Source organism: Melospiza georgiana, chromosome 10, assembly GCF_028018845.1.
Source record: "Melospiza georgiana isolate bMelGeo1 chromosome 10, bMelGeo1.pri, whole genome shotgun sequence".
NCBI classification, from domain to species: domain Eukaryota; kingdom Metazoa; phylum Chordata; class Aves; order Passeriformes; family Passerellidae; genus Melospiza; species Melospiza georgiana.
In genome coordinates, this window is record NC_080439.1 from 9,126,985 (window position 1) to 9,145,471 (window position 18,487).

Below are 18,487 nucleotides of genomic sequence, written 5' to 3' on the forward strand. Positions count from 1 at the left end.
CTTCTACAAATCACTTACCATCACATTAAAAGGTGGCCAAAGTGGACCAAAAATCATCAGACTAGAATTCTAATTCCTTATGACAGATCCAAAATTATTTTCACTAGGTTTGCATTGGTCACTGTGGAAATTTGCAATTCTGTCCAAAAAGAATACAATTAAAGATGCAATATCCACTTGCAAATGAAAATATATCATAGTTTCAGATCTCAAACACAACTTACTGAAAAAAAAAATCTCCCTCCCTGAATGGAAAAAGCCAAGCTTTTTAAGAAAATACTTCAATGTTTGCTACTTCAACTAGAAAAAAAAAATGTACTTGAGAAGCAGGGTTACTCTACATGGGAGTATTTAAGAATCCCATCAGAAAATACTGCTCTTCAGCTCAGTGCTCAGATACCAGCAGAGCTGTAAACCTTCCAGTGGCAAAGCCAACTACTTACTAATGAAGCAACAGCACTCAGGTTCTCTGATCTCTGCTTCAAGGAGCAGCTTTCAGGATATTGTGTTTTGGTACCAAATACCTGAGTGGTGTAAAACAGACTGATTTATTATAAATATCTCCTGACACTGTGTGTCACAGGCACAAATGATGTGTTTTTGCAATTCTGTCTATATCAGCACACAACAGGCACTAGGAAATGATACTCCCTTCAATCCAAAAGTGATACATGCATACCCAGAGATTTGCTCTGGGCTACACTATTCTGCTACAATCTTAATTTTTAGGGATAACAAGAAGGAAATGTTGCTGTTTACAAGAAAGTACAAGGACTCTTCATATTCTGCAATTGATGGTTTCTTGGCACAGAACAGTTTTTTTCTTCAGAACACAAACCTACCAAAAGGTAGGGAAGAAGAAAAGTGCAGTTTTACTTGGTACCAGGTACAATCCAAAACTGGTATCTATTTTAAACACCCTGTAAATAGGATCATCTAGCAAAGCATCACAGAAAAAGCAGTACTTTGTACTTATACCTCCCCACCCAGAGCCTTCCACCTGTGATGGAGGAAAGACAGATATTTCACTGCAACAAGACTTAAGCCAACAGCCTTGGAATTTAACACATGCTGCCTGTCCAAAATCAGCCTAACAGCTCCCATGAGCAATGGAAGAGGGCTCTGCAGTAAGAAGGAAAGCAGCTCCAAACCATGCAGCACTCCTGAGCTGTCTCACTGTGTCTAGTGAACAGGACTAACCTCCTCAGAGATGTTTATTTTTGAATACTCATTTAAGCAAACTCACCCTGCCACAGCTGTTCATGTCTTAACACCTGAGCACGCACACCTGCCTGCCCAAGGGCACACTGAAGGGAGGACTGGGAGACTCAGACGATTAGCATCAAGATTTTTGGAGATGCACAGGCAGGAAGAGACCCTCAGAGAGGGAGAGGGAAGGCTTAATAACAGATGTGTAGAGCACAGACAAGGATCTGCAATAGCAGAGCAAAGGCAATGTGAAGAGGTGAGTACAGCTGGCTTCCTCAGACATGCAAGGCAGCCAAGCATGTAATTATTTACTTATATTTAGCCACCTCCACAAGGAGGGATGGAGGAGATGGCAGAAAAACGAGACAAGAGTGTCACTTTTTCTTAGAACCCTCCAAGTCTGATGCACAGCAAAGACCAACATAATTTTGGGAAGCTGCCTTCTAGCCCAGCAGATAGATCACAGAAACATTGCTACAACCACAGCATGGCTGCACAGACCTCCTGGCCCTCCCATGTGCTTGAGAAGCACTCAGTCAGCAGAGGGGTTGGAAGCCTTATGGCAACAGAATTAAACCTATAAAAATTCAGGTGGTGCTGCAGCCTACAGAAATGCAGTTCTATTACATTGATAACAAGCAAAATTAAAACGTTACAAAAAGAATTCCATTGAGTATTTTGCCTATTTACTTAATGTTCTTCCTTCCTGCAGGTGCATTTGTTCTGTGTATCCAATATTACTAGTTCATGGAAAATATGTTAGCTGAATGAATCCTAATCTGCTTCATCCTGGAAATCTTGCTGTAACAATGACTATACTCTGTTTATTTCCACACCCACCATTCACTCTCAGTATCATGCCCTCTCATTCACTTGACCTAAACATGTAACTCAAAGGAGAAACATAGGTGAACTCAGGAACATATGGTAATATGCTGAACTTAATCTAATTCCTGTTACCTAATTGCCTAAGTAATTTATTTTTTCCAGTACTTAAGAAGTTATTTAGGGGTCAAGATAACTTGCTAGGGAAGAACAGTGTAAGGAACTTTCCCAACATTAACTTCCATTGCAAGGCTTCAGCTTTACAACAGAAGAATAACTGGAGCTTTTTCAGCCCATAGCATTTAATCAATGCAACCATAAAGCCCAATTTGTTCAATACCAGTAGAACACTTCTCCTCAGCACTATACTGTTTATTCTGCTAGAAATGTATGCTGTCATTTAAGAAAAGTTATAGCAACAACCAGAAGAGCTACATCCAGAGAGCCATAAACATGAACTTAGGATAAGCTAATACAGAGCTGTCTCGAGCAGCTGAAACTGCTCCAGCTTCTCTGCAGGCTTTCCAGGCTTCAGCAGAGTGAAACTGATCCGATTTTTGACAGTTCCACCTCAAGGATTTCTATTAAAAGCCATGTAACTGAGAAGATTTCCTGGTGAGCTTTCGCTCTGCTGTGGCCTAGAAATTTTAAGAGCTATGCAGTGGAGATGATCCATCTCCAGAAGGCTGCAGGCTAGGAAAGAACAGTGAAGCTCCTTAAAAGCACTCAGAGTGAACAGAGCCTCTGCAGAGGAGGGAGAAGAACACTTGTTCCGTCCAGCAGCCAGTGAGGTTGGTGGACTCCAAATATGCCAGACTTCATGGCTGCTAAACTGAAAGGGTGAGCCTGAGCAGAGCAGAGCTTCAGCACGTAATCCAGATTTTTGTCACCATAATTTCATCTACCAGACCTGGCCAAGGAGAGGAACAGTAACTCTCTGAACTCTGCCTGGGCCAATAGGAGACATTGGTAACTGCAGGACCCCAGATGCCAGAAGAAGGCACGAAAGGCAAGTAGGCACCTTGTCAGGGTTAAAAGGAGAGAGAGAGGACACAAAAGCATGAGAGGGAACATGGAAGTGCATGAGAAGTGCAGAAGTGCAAAACAAAGACTAAACTCTGCATTATAAATACGTTTTTCTATTTTGCTAGAAAGATCCAAAAACCCTTCTAAGCACTGACCCTAGAACATCATCTGGAGAAAAGAAAGGCTTGATGCCATCATTACACAACCATACAGTGAACTTACCAAACACCACCATTTCAGTTAAGTCAAGCAATACTGAAATACTCAAAATACAGCCTCCAGTCAGCAGCAGTGTGGACACCAAGCAATTTTAGGTTATCATTTCTGATCTTATCAGGACTACTAGAGACTGACAGTCATATTTGACTTGATAAAGATTGACCTCTCCACCTGGTGAATGCTGGACAGGGCGACATGAGCAAATTCTGCAGCAGCTTCCAAATTCTGTTGACCCTACCCATTATCCATTGGTTATTCACTTCATGTGAGCCTACTCTGCCTGTAAATGAGCTATTTCTGTTCAAACTTCATTACGTCAAGGCAATGAGCAAGCTTCAGACATTCACATATCCAAGCTCTGATTTGCAGTAGGGTAGGTGTAAGTGGAAATCCTGAACAAACACAACTCTATGATTGCTGCCAGGGCAGCCAGTCTACCAGCTTGATGACTTCCACCCCCGTGGGAAGCAGGATATTTTGTGTATCTGGTGGAGTAAGATCTCCCGTGAGAAGAGTTGAAAAAAGCTGAGCAAACGAGTTTGACAAGGATAGCTTCTGGCATAGTGACACTGCTTTACAAACTTTTATTTGAATATCATTTTGCTAAAGAAGGGCTGAGGCACTTTTATGAGAACAGCCGCCATTCTCATGAGTGCAAGTAGCTGCTACTGTTCAATTTCTGATGTTTCTTTATCAGAGAAATCTGATTCCAATATTTAACAAGAGACAGCTCATATTTGTAGGAAACTCAAATGACTCACAGTCTGTGTAGGGATACAGTACCATAAACTATTCTGTACAGAACATTTTGCACTTTTCCCAGGTTGAGAGATACAGAGTTTCCATTTTTTATCACATATTGAAATGGAATATAAAGAAAATCCTTTTACTGCAGTGAAAAGTCACAGAAGTAATATATTCTAGGTCAGCAGTAAGTGATAAAAGTTACATGACCTCCTTTGCAGTGGTCAATGTGAATGAGGATTAAGAATTACAGACCTGGCAAAGGTCATTTTGACTGGTGAATGAGTTCTGTGGACAGTAGTAACACAGGGTAACCTGAGGTCTCAGGGTACAACACAGAGGACTTGCATGTCAGTACCAAGCACTACAGGGAATTAATTTTTTTCTGTGTACACACTGGTGATTCAGACTACTGCCAGGATGCTACTGCCTTGTTCTCTTGCCACATTTCAGTAGGGAACAGAAATCCCAAAGAGGGCTTGAAGGACACTACTAAGGAAGCTGAGAAACTTTATTCTGGGTGCCCATTCTTACTGTCTTTTTAAGGAAAAAAAAGCAAAAAGTTTGTTCAGCACATAGATATCTACACTTTGGAAATACATCTGAAAATGCAAGACAAAAAGATATTTTCAACTTTGCAAGACCAAATACCAACATTAACATTGAGACAATTTAACTGTGGAACAGGACAGTATTGGTCTTTGTGTAGAACCAGGTGCTGGAGAGGAGGAATGGCTGTCACTTCCTCAACTAAGGACTTTTTGAAGATGATCTTTAACCCCAACTCTTTGCAAGAAAAGTCCAGATAAGCAGAGCAAACTCATTTGACTGGGACATCTTCTGGCAGAGTGAAACCAATTATGAATTTCTATTTAAATATCCTTGAGCAAAGCAAGACTGACTCACTTTTATGAGCACAAGAAAGTACATGGGCTGAGAATGAGGCTGAATGCAATGGTCTCTTCACTTCCATGGACTTCCCTCTTGCTTATCCCATCCCTTCTGGGGACTCAGGAATAGAAAGGCAGGAAGCACAGCTCTCATAACAGCAGCACTTAGTGAAGACAGATCCAACATGTGAGTCTAAGGCTGCAGACTTGTGCACAATAACAATTTCTACCAGCTTGCCCTAAGCCCCACAGAGGCACAGGAAATCCAAGGTACAATGACTTCAGGGAAATTCAGTCCCTCAAATCTAGGCCATAATCAGTGTACACAATGTTTCATGCTTCAGAGCTTCTGACAGCGAGGGCCAACCCCAAAATTCTTTGCCCCAGCGTGTAACTGGAGATGGAGAGGGTGACTGTGCTCTGAAGAGGAACAGAGCCGTGAGAAGGGATGGGACACAGGCCAAGGAAGAAAAGACATCAAAACAGTCTGTGCTCCCAGAGTGCTCTTATTCGAATGACACGTCTACTTTTATTCTTCATGGTTCATTCTGACCATGGGCATCAGAACAAATGAGCCAGCAGAGATATTGTGCAATGCTACTCCTACATCAGGAAGGACAAAAGACATCTTGCAATTGAGAACAGAAAACTGCAGGGCTTGTGTTCGTGAACAAAGATTTGAGCACAGTGTCAACCTGGCTCTGGGTTTTTTGCCCAGAAAAGTAAAATGTCTTTTTGATTCCATTACAGTAGTTATGAATATTTTTCACCTCCAAAAATCTTTTGGGTTTTTTATTTAGTTTGAATTTTGGGTAGGTCTTATATATATGGATCTTTTTATAAATATACACATACACACACATGTATGTAAGCAAATACATACCATTAGTGCACATGAGAACATGACAGACTGTTTCTTGATTTTGTTTCATTAATACATTATCTTTGATAGAATCTTTGGCCAGTTTGAAACCTTCCAAAAACCCTTCCAAAAAAGGAAGAAAGCCCATCACAAGTGTTCATTTAAGACTTGTGCTGGCCACAGAAAATTCCTCCTGCTGCCTTCCATGCACAAGGCCATGCAATGGGACTGTGTGATAAGCCCTGCAAAGCAATGCTCTCAGGGAAGAAGGAAGTAAAGCACTGAGTTTGGTGGGCCAGGAAGAAATCCCCCTGTGAATCCCAACTTCCATCCTGCCTTACTGCAGTAGGTGTTTCCAGCAGAAGGGCTGTAACACGAAAGAAAAGGCTCACATGCAGGAAGTTCAGCAGCAGCAGCAGCCAAGCAGCTCTCCCAGGAGAGGCCCAAGGGCACCTGCACCCACCACAGCCCAACCCTGCAGTGCTCTCCACCTCCAACACCAGCACCACCTTCCAGTGCATGGCCTTAGCAAGTCCAACTGATTTTACCCTCTGGGGTTCAGTTCTACCTTGAAAAAGTGTATGTTTCATGCTTTTTAAAAAGCTTTTTGAGCCACACCTGTGAAGGCTGAATTTGCCAGGACTGTTTTCTTCTTTTCATGACAGTTATCAGTGATGCTAGAATAACTATAGCTGTTTTCCAGGCAAGATTGAAAATCTGGATAAGTGATGATATGAGAAATTATATGAAGGACAGGAAACAAGCCAAAGCAATCATCAACTGCTCAAAAACACCTTCAGAAAAATCAGCATCGTAAACTTTATATGTATAAAAAAGGGATGGTATTAAAATGCAGAGAAAGAAGAAAGTAGGGAAAACTCCATATGGGTTACATGGCCAAAGAAGCTGAAGCAAATATTAAAGGAGGCGATAGCAAAACACAAACTCAGCAGAAATCTAACTGGCACATCCACACCAGCCACAAAGCTTGTTAAAGATCAACATGGAAAGACCTTGAAAACAAAAGAAAACAGTTGGCTTAGGCAACTGCAGTGGAAAAGTTGGATTTCAACTGTGAGACAATAAGCTGATCTCACAAATATTCTCCAAAGACAAAATCAAAGGCAAAACCCTCTCAGATGGCACAGATTTTGAGAGATGACTTGATAACTTCCAACACAGGTCACTCTAGAGCATCTTGAGGAACTATGATGCACCAAAAAAAAAACCTCTAATCAACTCTTTAAACTAAAGAACAGTCACACAACTGAAGTAAAATACTGGCTCAAGCCTGTATTTATTTTAGATGCTGGTATCAAGCTAGAATGTACTTCTACAATGTTTAACTTGGCACTGCTATCAGAAGCAAAAAAGATGCAACAGACACAACATGTGACTCAGGAGAATTGTTGAGTCAAAGCTGCCCAGTGGTGTGCAGCTGCAATAGACTGCAAAACAGCTGGTGTTAAAAACCACCTGTGTACAACATCCACAGACAAGATGAGTAACTCCCAAATCAACTTGTATCCTGGAAAGGAATGGAACAAGACATGAGTTGGTTCATGTGCCTTGGCAGGAACTCAACAGTGGAGATACCCAGAAGGAAACAGCATCACAAACTGGTAAAGTGGCAGGTCCATTCATGAGGTGAAACCAACGCTTTGTCATAAAAACTACAACACTTCCATTCAAATATTATTTCCTGTTTTATTAACAGATGGGCGTGAAAAATGGAAGTCTACCAATAGTACAGGCAGGGGTCTGTGCATCTTCAAATATCTCAGGAAAACACGAGTTATTAAATGGGACACCTTTATAACCACCACCAAGATGTGTCAGAGTCCAACAACTTACTTGGTTCTGAGTTACTACCACCTCTTCTGGACAACTGGGGCAAGCAACAGGAACACACCAGAATATCTGCCATGTCAAACCTTTCATGGCAGGTTAAATGTGCCAATTGTCAGAATCCTTTCAACACACAGCTCTTCAGGAAGGGATTTAATACTAGAAAGGACATGCAAAGCGCTGCATAAGCGTTAGTTTTGGGACAGGGGAGCCTATTTTATTTTGCCCTAAGCAACACTTGATGGCTTGGACGGAATTCAGATTCAGAATAAAATAGGTTTGCCTTCAAAATAGATCGCATAATTGGCTTTAGGTTTTAGCGCAATTTCTTTTTAAACAGACCAAATCTTTAAGTTGCTCATAACTCAACTGTTTGAAAACAGCAACAAACTTAACTGCCCCCAAGGAAATATATTCTTATCCCCAGACTGAGACACAGAGATTGGCCAGCCAAGCTGCAAGGAAGGAAACCGCTACAGCAGCATCTTGAATTGAACAGCTACCAGCAGTCCCCAGACAGCCCCAAGAATTGCAAATCTAAAGGTGTGACTTCTGTTTCGCAGATTTACTTTGCATCAATCAAAGCTACATAAACTCCAGCCATTAATATCCATTCAAAACCATGAAGACAGTTTAGCAGAAAGGGATAGAAGTGATAAGGCATTAAGCTTTTATGCCTGTATTTTATATCTCGCAGCAAAGTGAGGCAACCAAGTAACACTTCAATGGTTTGCTCAAATAAAGGCCTAAAATCAGCAACCTGATCTACTCACCCTTTTCACCAGTATCCAGGGAAAGTTTCTTAATGTCATCAGTCAACATATCCTGCAAGTGGTCTTGTCCATGCTCTGCATCATTATCATCAAATTGAGCTTCTATAATGACATCCGGACTCTGAGCATCGCCTTTCGCTGTCTCTTGCGGAACGCAAGTCCCCAGCATGTCCTCAGGGACGTCTGATTCATGTGTGACTTCTGCTTCTTTGTCACTACCATCTGGCTTTATTACCTGAAGGAACAGGGGATTAAAAAAACAGAGGCAAGCTAAATCACTGGACTGAAGAAAGAAAACATTATCTTTCCTTTTCATTTGCATCCCCAAGGAGCTGACAATGAATTGTGGGTGGCTGGTGGCACACTGCAATTGCCGTGTAATTAGCCACAGATATTGCACAATCAAAAGAGGTACCTCAGTAGGATAAAGACTGGAACGGCAGAGCTTTTGCAATACCTCAACTGTGACAATAATGTATCCAAAGTGTATCTAGAGCATAACCATACAGTTCCTGCCAAGCCTCTAATCAGCTCAGCAGAAGTTAGGAGTAAACACAGGCAGGGAGGAGGATACACTACAATTTAATAGGTTGCTTAGACCATTGTTCACCAAGATACACTCATCATCCTGGGATGTCCCAAAACTTAAGCAGTTCCAGTGAATGCTGGGATCATGTCAAAGCTCCTCCACACAATTAGGAACAGACTGAAAAAGCAGAGATTAGAGAACATGGTGCCCTGTGACCTGTGGAAGAAGTGGACTGTGGCAGCTTGGTAATGCACCAAGTTTTACATTTATTTTAGGCTGTGTGTTTATTGTTAAAGGCACTCAGTTATTGCCATTACTTATACAAATTTCCAAATCAAATTACTGAAGAAGAGCCCAACTACCAGTGAAGCAGACACCAGGCCTTGATGGCATCCCTCACTGCATGTGACAGGGGCAGAAACTGTTCCAGCTCAGAACACAATGACCAAAGTGGTTGATACCTTGGACACACAAGGCTTTACCAGCATCCTTCATGCAACCAACAGTGAGCTGCAAACACCTATGCAGCTGGAGAACCTAGATCCAGGTTTCAGTTTCCGAAATGTTTATGTTTCACTCAAGCTATGGTACTTCAGAGTGAGATGAAAATCAGTACAGAATGAGAAATAACCTGCTAAATATTAAAATCACAAAGATACTGAATAACTCCATAACAGTGCCCTCGCGGTGACTGAGCTCCCCTCCAGCGGGTGTTGGTGTTTGCCAGGCAGATAATTCCCCAGAGCTCCTCCAAGGTCCCCAGTCCTCAGCATCAAACCCAGTACATGACAGCAGCAACTCATGCCGCCAGCAAGGCAAGTGAAGGCCCTTTAAATGCAATAAAACAAGAGAAACAACTTTTTGGTAACACACTTTATATGATCTATATATTTGCTAGAAATAAGCATAAATAACTTCAACAGGTGCTACCTGAAGGCAACTGTTCCAAGTAAGAAAATAGAAGTCAAAAAAACTCCACAGATTATTCTTTAGTAACTAAAAAGCAAGTAAATCAAAATCAGAACTGTACAGGGAATACTTTTACAGCTTTACATACAAAGAATGTATGCAGTCATGCTTTCAAGCAGTATCCATTTCTTTGTAAGCTTTTCACAATACATAACAGAAATAAAATCAATTTTAAAATGGGGCTGAATTCAAGTCTTTAAAAATAAAAAACTCAAATGACATTGCTTTGAACTGTTGTTACCTTTTGTGACTCTTCTTTCCATCTTTATTTTCAGTTTTTAACATGTCTATAATTTGTTACCATAGCAGATTTTGACTCAAACATTAAATTGTGACAAAAAAAGGGAAAAAGTTTGGCAGAAGGTGGGAAAATGGCTGATTATTAAAGCTGGCTACATTTGGTACATAAAATACTGACACACAATGGTCTGGGCAAGAACAGTCTATTAGATTAGAGAGCTGACAAGGCTCCACACGCTATGACTCTGCCAGTGTACCTATCCAAAAAGAAAACCAGTGTCAACAGTAATGTTTGGACCCTACCATGGTCAGATGTGGATCTCTTCAGCTCTTAAATTTCAATTGCACCAGATGTGTGCAAGTGTGCAACTGCAGCAGGAGTTCATTTCCTTCAACCCCTTCAAGTTTAGCCTGCATTTTTTTCTCTCCTAGTCTCTCTTTGGAGAGTGTGAGATCTGCTTTGGGTCCTAAATTAGTATGTTTTCTATATGTAAAGCAGCAAATAACATCAAACAGATCTTAGGAAAGGAAACACTTCTCTAAAATGTGGCACTGGAGGGGCTACGCTTGAAGAGTTTATGTGGTTATTAAAGAAGGCAGCAGATACAGATTTCATTTTAAATGCTCTGCGCTAAAAAATTGCTGTGCTTCCCCCAAGCTAGAGGACACACACTGCTGCCACCAGCAGCACCATGATACCCCAGCTGTGACTGCCTAAATCCCCAGTCACACATTTCCTTATGGATTTTCAAAAGTATTTTTCAGTAAAAAAATAGAGTCCACAAAACCATAACCTCCACATACGGTAGATCAGCAAAATGTCCAGATGCTGGCAAGCCTGGGTGATAGGATTTGTTTTCTTTTTATGGCCAAGACAGATCATTAAGGCTGACCTCATACATAACAGAGCAGGGAACTTCACCCAAAATTTCTCATATCACACCGAAAATTTAGAGAAGCTGTACATCAGAAGACTGGAAAGCTGCATAAGACTCTACAAAATCAGGATATCAGTGGATACAATTACTCCTTTAAGATGATCAGAGCTGTTGGCCAGCATGAGCTCATCACACAAATTCCGAAGAGCAGCTCTTCTGTCTATGAGCAGCAGAAAATCCAACCATGGCATATTAAGCATTTCTTACAAGTGACATCTCAGATTCAAGAATCTGATGATATTGCATTCTCCTGTTTCCTTTAACATTATTGCAGCTTATCCATGGCATAATGCCCACAGCTAGAACAGGTCAGTTCTGACCATAGACACAGAGTAAAGCAAATACACAATTGGCTCAGTCTATCCTGTGGTCATATGTGCAGTACAGAGTCCAATTCCCTGGCAATGCAGCTGACCCTGCATGGACCTAGAAAAATGGGATTCCCCCTTGTTACATATGCATGATATGTATGACACAAAAACATCATTAAAGCCCTTTAAAGGACCTTAACTTCCTGATCTGCGAAGTAAAATGTCAACCTTAGTTGTTATTTTTACAGGCTCTTCAACAATAATTTAAAACAAGTTTTAATAAACATTTTGAAGAAAGCCAATTGTTTGTTTGGATGCCTGATCCTGAAGACAGTGTCCAAGTATGTTTTCTTCCAGCTTAAAACAAACATCACTGAACAAGCGTCAAGTAGAAACTTGATGCCCCACTGGTGACTGGTTTAGATTGCAAAGCCACAGCTGACAGAACACAAGATATTTGAATCAAAGTTCCATTTCAACCATAAGTACAATAAAAACCAGCTAGGGGGCAAAACCACCCTGGCATGGACCTGTACAATCTGGACAGCAGAGCACCCAACCCAGTCTTGAAGTAGCAATTGAATGACCAATTGTCCTTACTCAGGAGGAATTTGTTCCAACAGAAAACTGAACTGGGAATCTGTGCATCTGAAAGCATAGGAGTTACCTCCTGTGCTACAGAAGAAAAGGCCTCTTCTGCCCGAACCAATCTCATCTCTGTCCTGTTAGATCCCAGCTTTTCACAGACTTCCTACCTAAACCTCTACACAACGACAAAGTCCAGGCCTGGTTAATCTCAGATCAGGAGCAGAGTTTTTGCTGCTGCCTCCTCAATGTCTGTAAACTGAAACAGCTGAACATGCCCAGTGATTTTCAATAATCTTTGAGCTATTAACCCCAGGCTCCTTCCAATAAATGTACCAAGCCTCCAAAGTGTTTAAGCTTGACACTAATAAGTTTGAATTTTGTTTTTATTCACCTCTGATCCTTACAAGCAATCCATGAATCCTCATAGATCTGAAGAAATGACATGACTGCTGGACTAGACACAGCTGGATGAATGCACCTTGCATGGCTAAAAACTGCTAAAAACTTTCCATGTAAGGTCACTGCTTTCAATGGACCCTTGTGCAAAGAGACCTCCTTTGCTGAAAGCACCTGGCAGGTAAGGAAGCAGAATTATCTTCACTACAGACAGTTTGGACACAGATTCAATAAAAATCAAATTCTTCATCTCGCTCAAAAAGCTGGTATTAAAAGGAGTATTTCCAGAAGGATACTGAGGCAGAATGGAGATTGTATTTCTACATAAATCAGTCAAAACCCTGTAAAGTGACTTCTAATGAGTACTCAAACTCAGAATGTGTAACTTGCCCAAAAGATTTTAGAATGACAAAGTATTAACGGTAACTCTCTTCACTAGGGAAGACAGACAAAGAGACTCCTCATGCTTATACAGAAAGGTGCAGTCAATTCATCAGCAAGTGGGAGCTGAAGAAGGTTCACAGCACACAAAGAACTCACATTAGACAGAGAGGACTGAATAGGGCAACAGTTAAAGAGAAATTAAGGTGTTAGCCCAAGTCCACCTTGGCTTGCAAACCAAGGTAAAATGTCTTTCTTCTGAAAAATACTTTGATAAAACACAAGTTCTTCTTTACTCAAATGAAGTCAGTATGCTCAGCTGCTGATCCTCTCTGCAGTTGAGTCTTAGTTAAGCAACAAGTCTCAGAACCAGGTTAAAAGCAGTTATTTCAAAAGGAGGACAGCTGAAAACAGGGGCTTTGGACCAAATTACCATCCCCTCGTTAAAAGGGCCGTTGCTACCACAACACTGATACAAACACCACATTTCATACCAGGGCTGTGAACACCTGCACCTATTCCTCTCCCAGTTTCTGCCATATGAAACAGGCTCCACTTAAAAGCTGGTTCCCTAATGTTCCCTCACGAGGAGTGGGAACAGAGCCTGGCTAACACAAGGATGCTGTCACAGCTCCTACATAGATACCAGAGCCAAGCTACCATAAATACTGTGAGGAAGAGCTTTGATTTTCTGAAAAGAATAACCAAACAAAGGCTGCCTCACTCTAGCTCCTTCTTGGACAAAGAAAGGATGGCACTTACAAGAAAAGAAACACCTGTCCCAAGCACCCTTCCTTCTTTTCATAATCCCACATACACCGAACAGTACTGGGAAGACAACAACTCAGTAAAAGTGACTAGTCTCAGTAGGAGCAATTATAGCATTACTTTTAAAATAACAATAATGTTATACTGAGGAGGTTTGTTGAGGTTTGAGATTGGATTTTTTTCATTACAATCATTTAATTCTAAATCACTGGAAACACTTGCTAACAGCCCCCAGGATAGCTATTTTATATTAACAGCACATTATGGTTTACATTTCAGACATCACATTGGATGCAATAATCATACAAACATCCATATTAAAATCTCTCCCTCTTGCATAGGAAAATACTACTTGTTCCTCCCCGATGGACTCTGTTGTTACCAGATGTCACACACAGTTTTGTCACAGCAGTCATTACAACATCATCCTGCTTGAGTATTCAAAGGGTAAATGACCTGAGTACACAAAGGCTTCTTGGAAACAGTGACTTTTCAGAATCTGCTCTGACTTGTACCCACTGCAGCAGATGAGAAGTGGAAAGGAAACAAATTAAATCTAAGGCTTGTGTTTTGAAAACAAAATATTGAGACAGATCTTCAGTATGGCCATCAAACCTGCTGAGACCCCAAAGCCATCCTGCCTGTCCTTCCCAGAATTCTGCAACTTCTCTGCTCAGACTAACCTGCAAAGTGAGCTTTTACTGTAGTGTTAATTCAAATAATCAAACTGAACATCCATGTTTAGTCCAACCTGAGCAGATAGCCCTACATCCAGGCTTGTCAGGCAGCTGCATGAAAAACAGATTTAACTGTAGAAAAAACCCTCATACCTCAAAACAGCCACCTCAACTCACCACTTCTTTCTGATTCTACCAATAAACTTCATTCCTGAGCTGTTCACTTATCTCTCTGTGCTTCAGGCTGTACCAAAGCAATCCAGGTTACAGCGTGTTCCCTCCAAGTCCACCTGAAATCCTTCCCCAACCATCTTGCACAAATAACCAGAAAAACAAGTGGAAAAGCATCAACAAGGAAAATTCTCAAGACTGACCTTTCTGAATCCTAAAGCCAAAACAAGAACTGTCTCCTCACCATGTATTTCCACTCCCTATCTGGTCTCTGACCTGTCATTTGCCTCTGAAAGCTCCCCATTCCCATTCCCTGGCCCTCATCCCACACCTACACTCTGCCTCCACACATGTTTATCTACACCTCATTATCACTGACCAGGAGACAGCTGCCTCTGCCCCTGTCTCTCCTCAGGTCTACTCCTGCCTTCACTCCCTTCCTGCCACTTCTCTGTGGTCTCCCTGGACCCACCTCTCCCAAGCCTGGCTCTTGCCCTGGGATCAGGACCGTGTTGCCTCAGGTCCATTTCATCTGGTTCTCCTAACAGATAAACAGCTCCATCTGTACACTCCTGCCTTTTGTACTCTGTAACAACTGCTGAGAAGCAGGAAAAAGCTGTCAGAAGTAGCTGTCCCTGCTCAGCACAGGTATCCCACATTTCATGGACCAACCACTGCTGAGGGTAGCAGTGTCAGAGGTATGGGGAAGGACAATGTCCTTGATTCCCTCGCAGGGAACACTCTGCCACGTCCTTTGTAGGCAAGCCAGCCCTGTTGGGAGTTGCTACCAAAGAGCTGTGTATTTCTACAGCCAGATCAACAAACTTGTTCCACACTTTCCACTCCTGTTGCCACCCCCGGGATTTGATTTGGTGCAAAAAAACCCAGCCTCTATTTTCAGAATACCTCCCTACATTGCACTGACCTTCCCACACACATTTCCCAAGGTGCAGAAGTCCCTGGAGCAGAAGTGATCCAGCAAACACCTCTTCTCCCAGCTTCCCAGCCCACATGGTATTCTGTACAGCAAGATGTCACACTGATGAATCCTTAGCCATAGCCCATCTCTCAAATGAGAAAAGTTTGACCCCAGAGGAGCACAAAAAGTTCACTTCAGCACCCAGCCTTTAACAACACCCAGGAATCAACCTCCCCCTGCACACTCACAAAATTCAAAGAAGCACAAACAGCTTCTTCATCTCCTACCAGCAAATTATTTTCATAAAAGAGGCCCTTAAAACTGGCAGCCTCCCTGCTGGACCCCAGTGAAATGTTCTTTGTACCTTGGGTCTTTGTAATGCCTGCTCCTCACAAGACCTCCCACTTTGGTGCATCTCATGAGCTGAGTGTTGCACTCCAGGCCACAGCGAACTGGAAACAAGAGTGCAATGCACAGGGCCCAGCTCTGAGGCTGCCAGAACATATTGGTTTGAAACATCACAGAAAATATTCAGCTCCATATTTTCAACAGTAGCCAGGAAGAAAATGCATGGAACAGTTTTGAGAACTGTTTTTCAAAAGTCATTTAAATCAAATTATGCCCCATCCACACCGGCAAGCAAAACCCTCTCTACTAACTGGAACTGCTTTTCTTTTCTTGTGTGTGTGTTCTTTTCTTTTCGGTTTAACTTTTTTTTTTTTTTTTTCAAAAACTGTCTCCAAGCCATCTTTTTTCTGGTAATGTGCACAGGCACTGCAACACTACAAGAATGGGTGCCAGGACAAAACCTATGATGCACAGACCCTAGAATAAATCACTCAAGAGGGAGGAATTAGAAGAAGAGAGTAACATAAGGCTACATCTTCAAAAGTACAATTCTCTGAAATCCCTGCATTGTCAGCAAATTACTGCAAAAAGATACCCAGTTTTCATCTGATGTAAAGAAGCAGACAGGCTTTTGGATCATTTGCAACTTCAAGACAATACCATGAATCAATACATATTTTAAAAGATGCAATAATTACACAGAGCTTGCATGTAATCAGAAAAGAATCTACTTGTGCTGAGCGTGTATAATTTGAAAGCTGCAATGCCAAGCAAATCCACACCGTTGGCTTGCACAAACCAAAGTATTATCCATTACTGCCTTTTTTTAAAAAACAATACAAGCATGTATGAAAAACATATTTCCTGGAAACAATGATACTCTTTGAAGAGTTTTTCAAGATTTCACAAACCAAACAAGCCTGTACCTGCACGTGCCCGTAAGAAGAAAGCGGGCTGACAATGCAAACTAATCAAAAAGTACTGGAAGGACTATCCAAGATATTTGCATACCTATACTTCCCAAGGCTTGGAAGTTTTCTTCAGAACTGTATAAAAATTATTTCCCATGTGTCTAAAAAAAAATCTCCTACTGATCAACACTTTAACTCACCAAGGCAGGAAACAAATCAAGCAAAGATCTACATGTTGGGGCTGACACCCTCAGCCCCTCACTTGCAGCTTTTGTTCCTTTTCATTGGGCTCTTAAGTGCCAGCTCCCAGGGGTCTCAGCCCCAGGCATGTTGGGACACACTTTCAAAGCCCAGAATGGGACACCTGGGACAAAGCACATACTGTTCAGGAAATCCACAAGGGCCAAGAAAAGCAATAGAAATTTCCACAGTTAGCTTGCATTACTAGTTGCCAGTAAGCCTCTTATTATGAAAACCCATAATTGGAAACTGTCATATTATAGAACAATTTATGGAAGTTTTAGGACTATGTATGCCCCAATGGGAACTTCCTTTGACTGGTGTGTTCCATCAGCCCAGGTCTGCTTATTTATTCACACAGTTGGATAAAAGCACCAGGAACCTAAACACGTCATCTCTGAAGCGTCACTGAGACTCCCACTCTTAGAAGTGCTTCAAATAGTTCATTTCTTAGCCTTTCCAGTCATCCATCTTCAGGCTGCATTCAGTCAACTGCTGGACTGTCCTGTCTTTATTTCTTTTCATCTTCTACAGGAACATTCTTGCACTTGTTTTGTGTTCCTCTGCTCCTCTGAAAATATGGAAGGCAAAACACAGCTGCTCTGGGCTGAGTGCATCCCACTATGCCCATCTCAACCCCATCAAAAGGGCTTGCCAAAATCAGTTCCTACTCCTATGGTCTCTACCTTGTCACACCAGGGAAACTGGCATCTACATTAATTTCTAAATCAGATTTGAAATGCATTAAAATATGGCTCCAGCCAAGAACAACAGCCTCCCCCACTGCCAGCACGATACTGTTAAAGTCACCCACACAAAACCACCCAGTGCTTCCTTTGCTAATAGTCACAGTTTGGTGTGAAGGTAAGGAGATCTGGTAACAGGTGATGGAGACACATTCCAGGAAACTTGTAGCACAGAAGACTGTAAATCCACTTTAACACTGTATTTTCCATGCAGGAGCCAGCAGGTACCATCTGACAGAGTGGTTCTAACCATGAGCAGCTCCATCCTCTAGAAATGGGCTGAGCCATAACTCCGCCTGTGCCCTGCCATGCTGTTCTGCTGCCACTTCCAGCCATGCACGCCAAGACCTCGATGAATCCAGCACCTTCCCCATCACCCCAGGACAGGCTGGAAAAGATTTGTGCTCAGGGGAAGCTGTGGCAGAACAGGGGCAGCCAGGCTGAAGAGGACCACCCACAGATGAAAGGAACTGGAGGAGATAATCCCTGCAAGCATGGTAGGTGAAGGAAAAGAAAAACAGATGATTCACTGAGGATTGAAAGAGAACAGCTTCCTCAAATGTTGAGACCTTTCTGTGTCCCTTTAAAGTTGTTTCTGAAGAGAAGACAAGCTGTGAGGTTAATGTACTGTTTCACTTGACTTGGTATCAGCAAATTCTGTCCCTGGACAGAATCTCACTGCAACATAGAGTACCAAGGGACTGTGGAAGAGAAGAGAGAGATGGCAGTAGCACAGTTTTGCTCCAAGATTCCTGCAAATACAGGAAATACAAGCTGGGTTATCAAACTGGGAAGCTTCACCTGTGAGCTAAAACTGCTACAAGTCCATTTATTTGGACAAGGAGTCTTTGAATGCCAGTTAGAACGTGCAGGTGGGACTGATTTCATATTAAATCACTATTACTGGCAGGAAATCCCAAGCTTCCATATCCATCTTAGACTTTCAACAAGTTCCTTAC

General features: G+C 42.0%; 1 protein-coding gene across 2 annotated transcripts in view; it reads right to left on the minus strand.

The window, feature by feature from the left end:
• The window catches only part of DIS3L2 (DIS3 like 3'-5' exoribonuclease 2), a 180,244-nt gene that overhangs the window by 113,816 nt on the left and 47,941 nt on the right, over positions 1 to 18,487 (minus strand). For both annotated transcript variants that reach the window (XM_058031532.1, XM_058031534.1), the window contains one exon: positions 8,397 to 8,631. In XM_058031532.1, the coding sequence (XP_057887515.1) occupies positions 8,397 to 8,631 (235 nt within the window). The remainder of the gene's footprint in view (positions 1 to 8,396; positions 8,632 to 18,487) is intronic.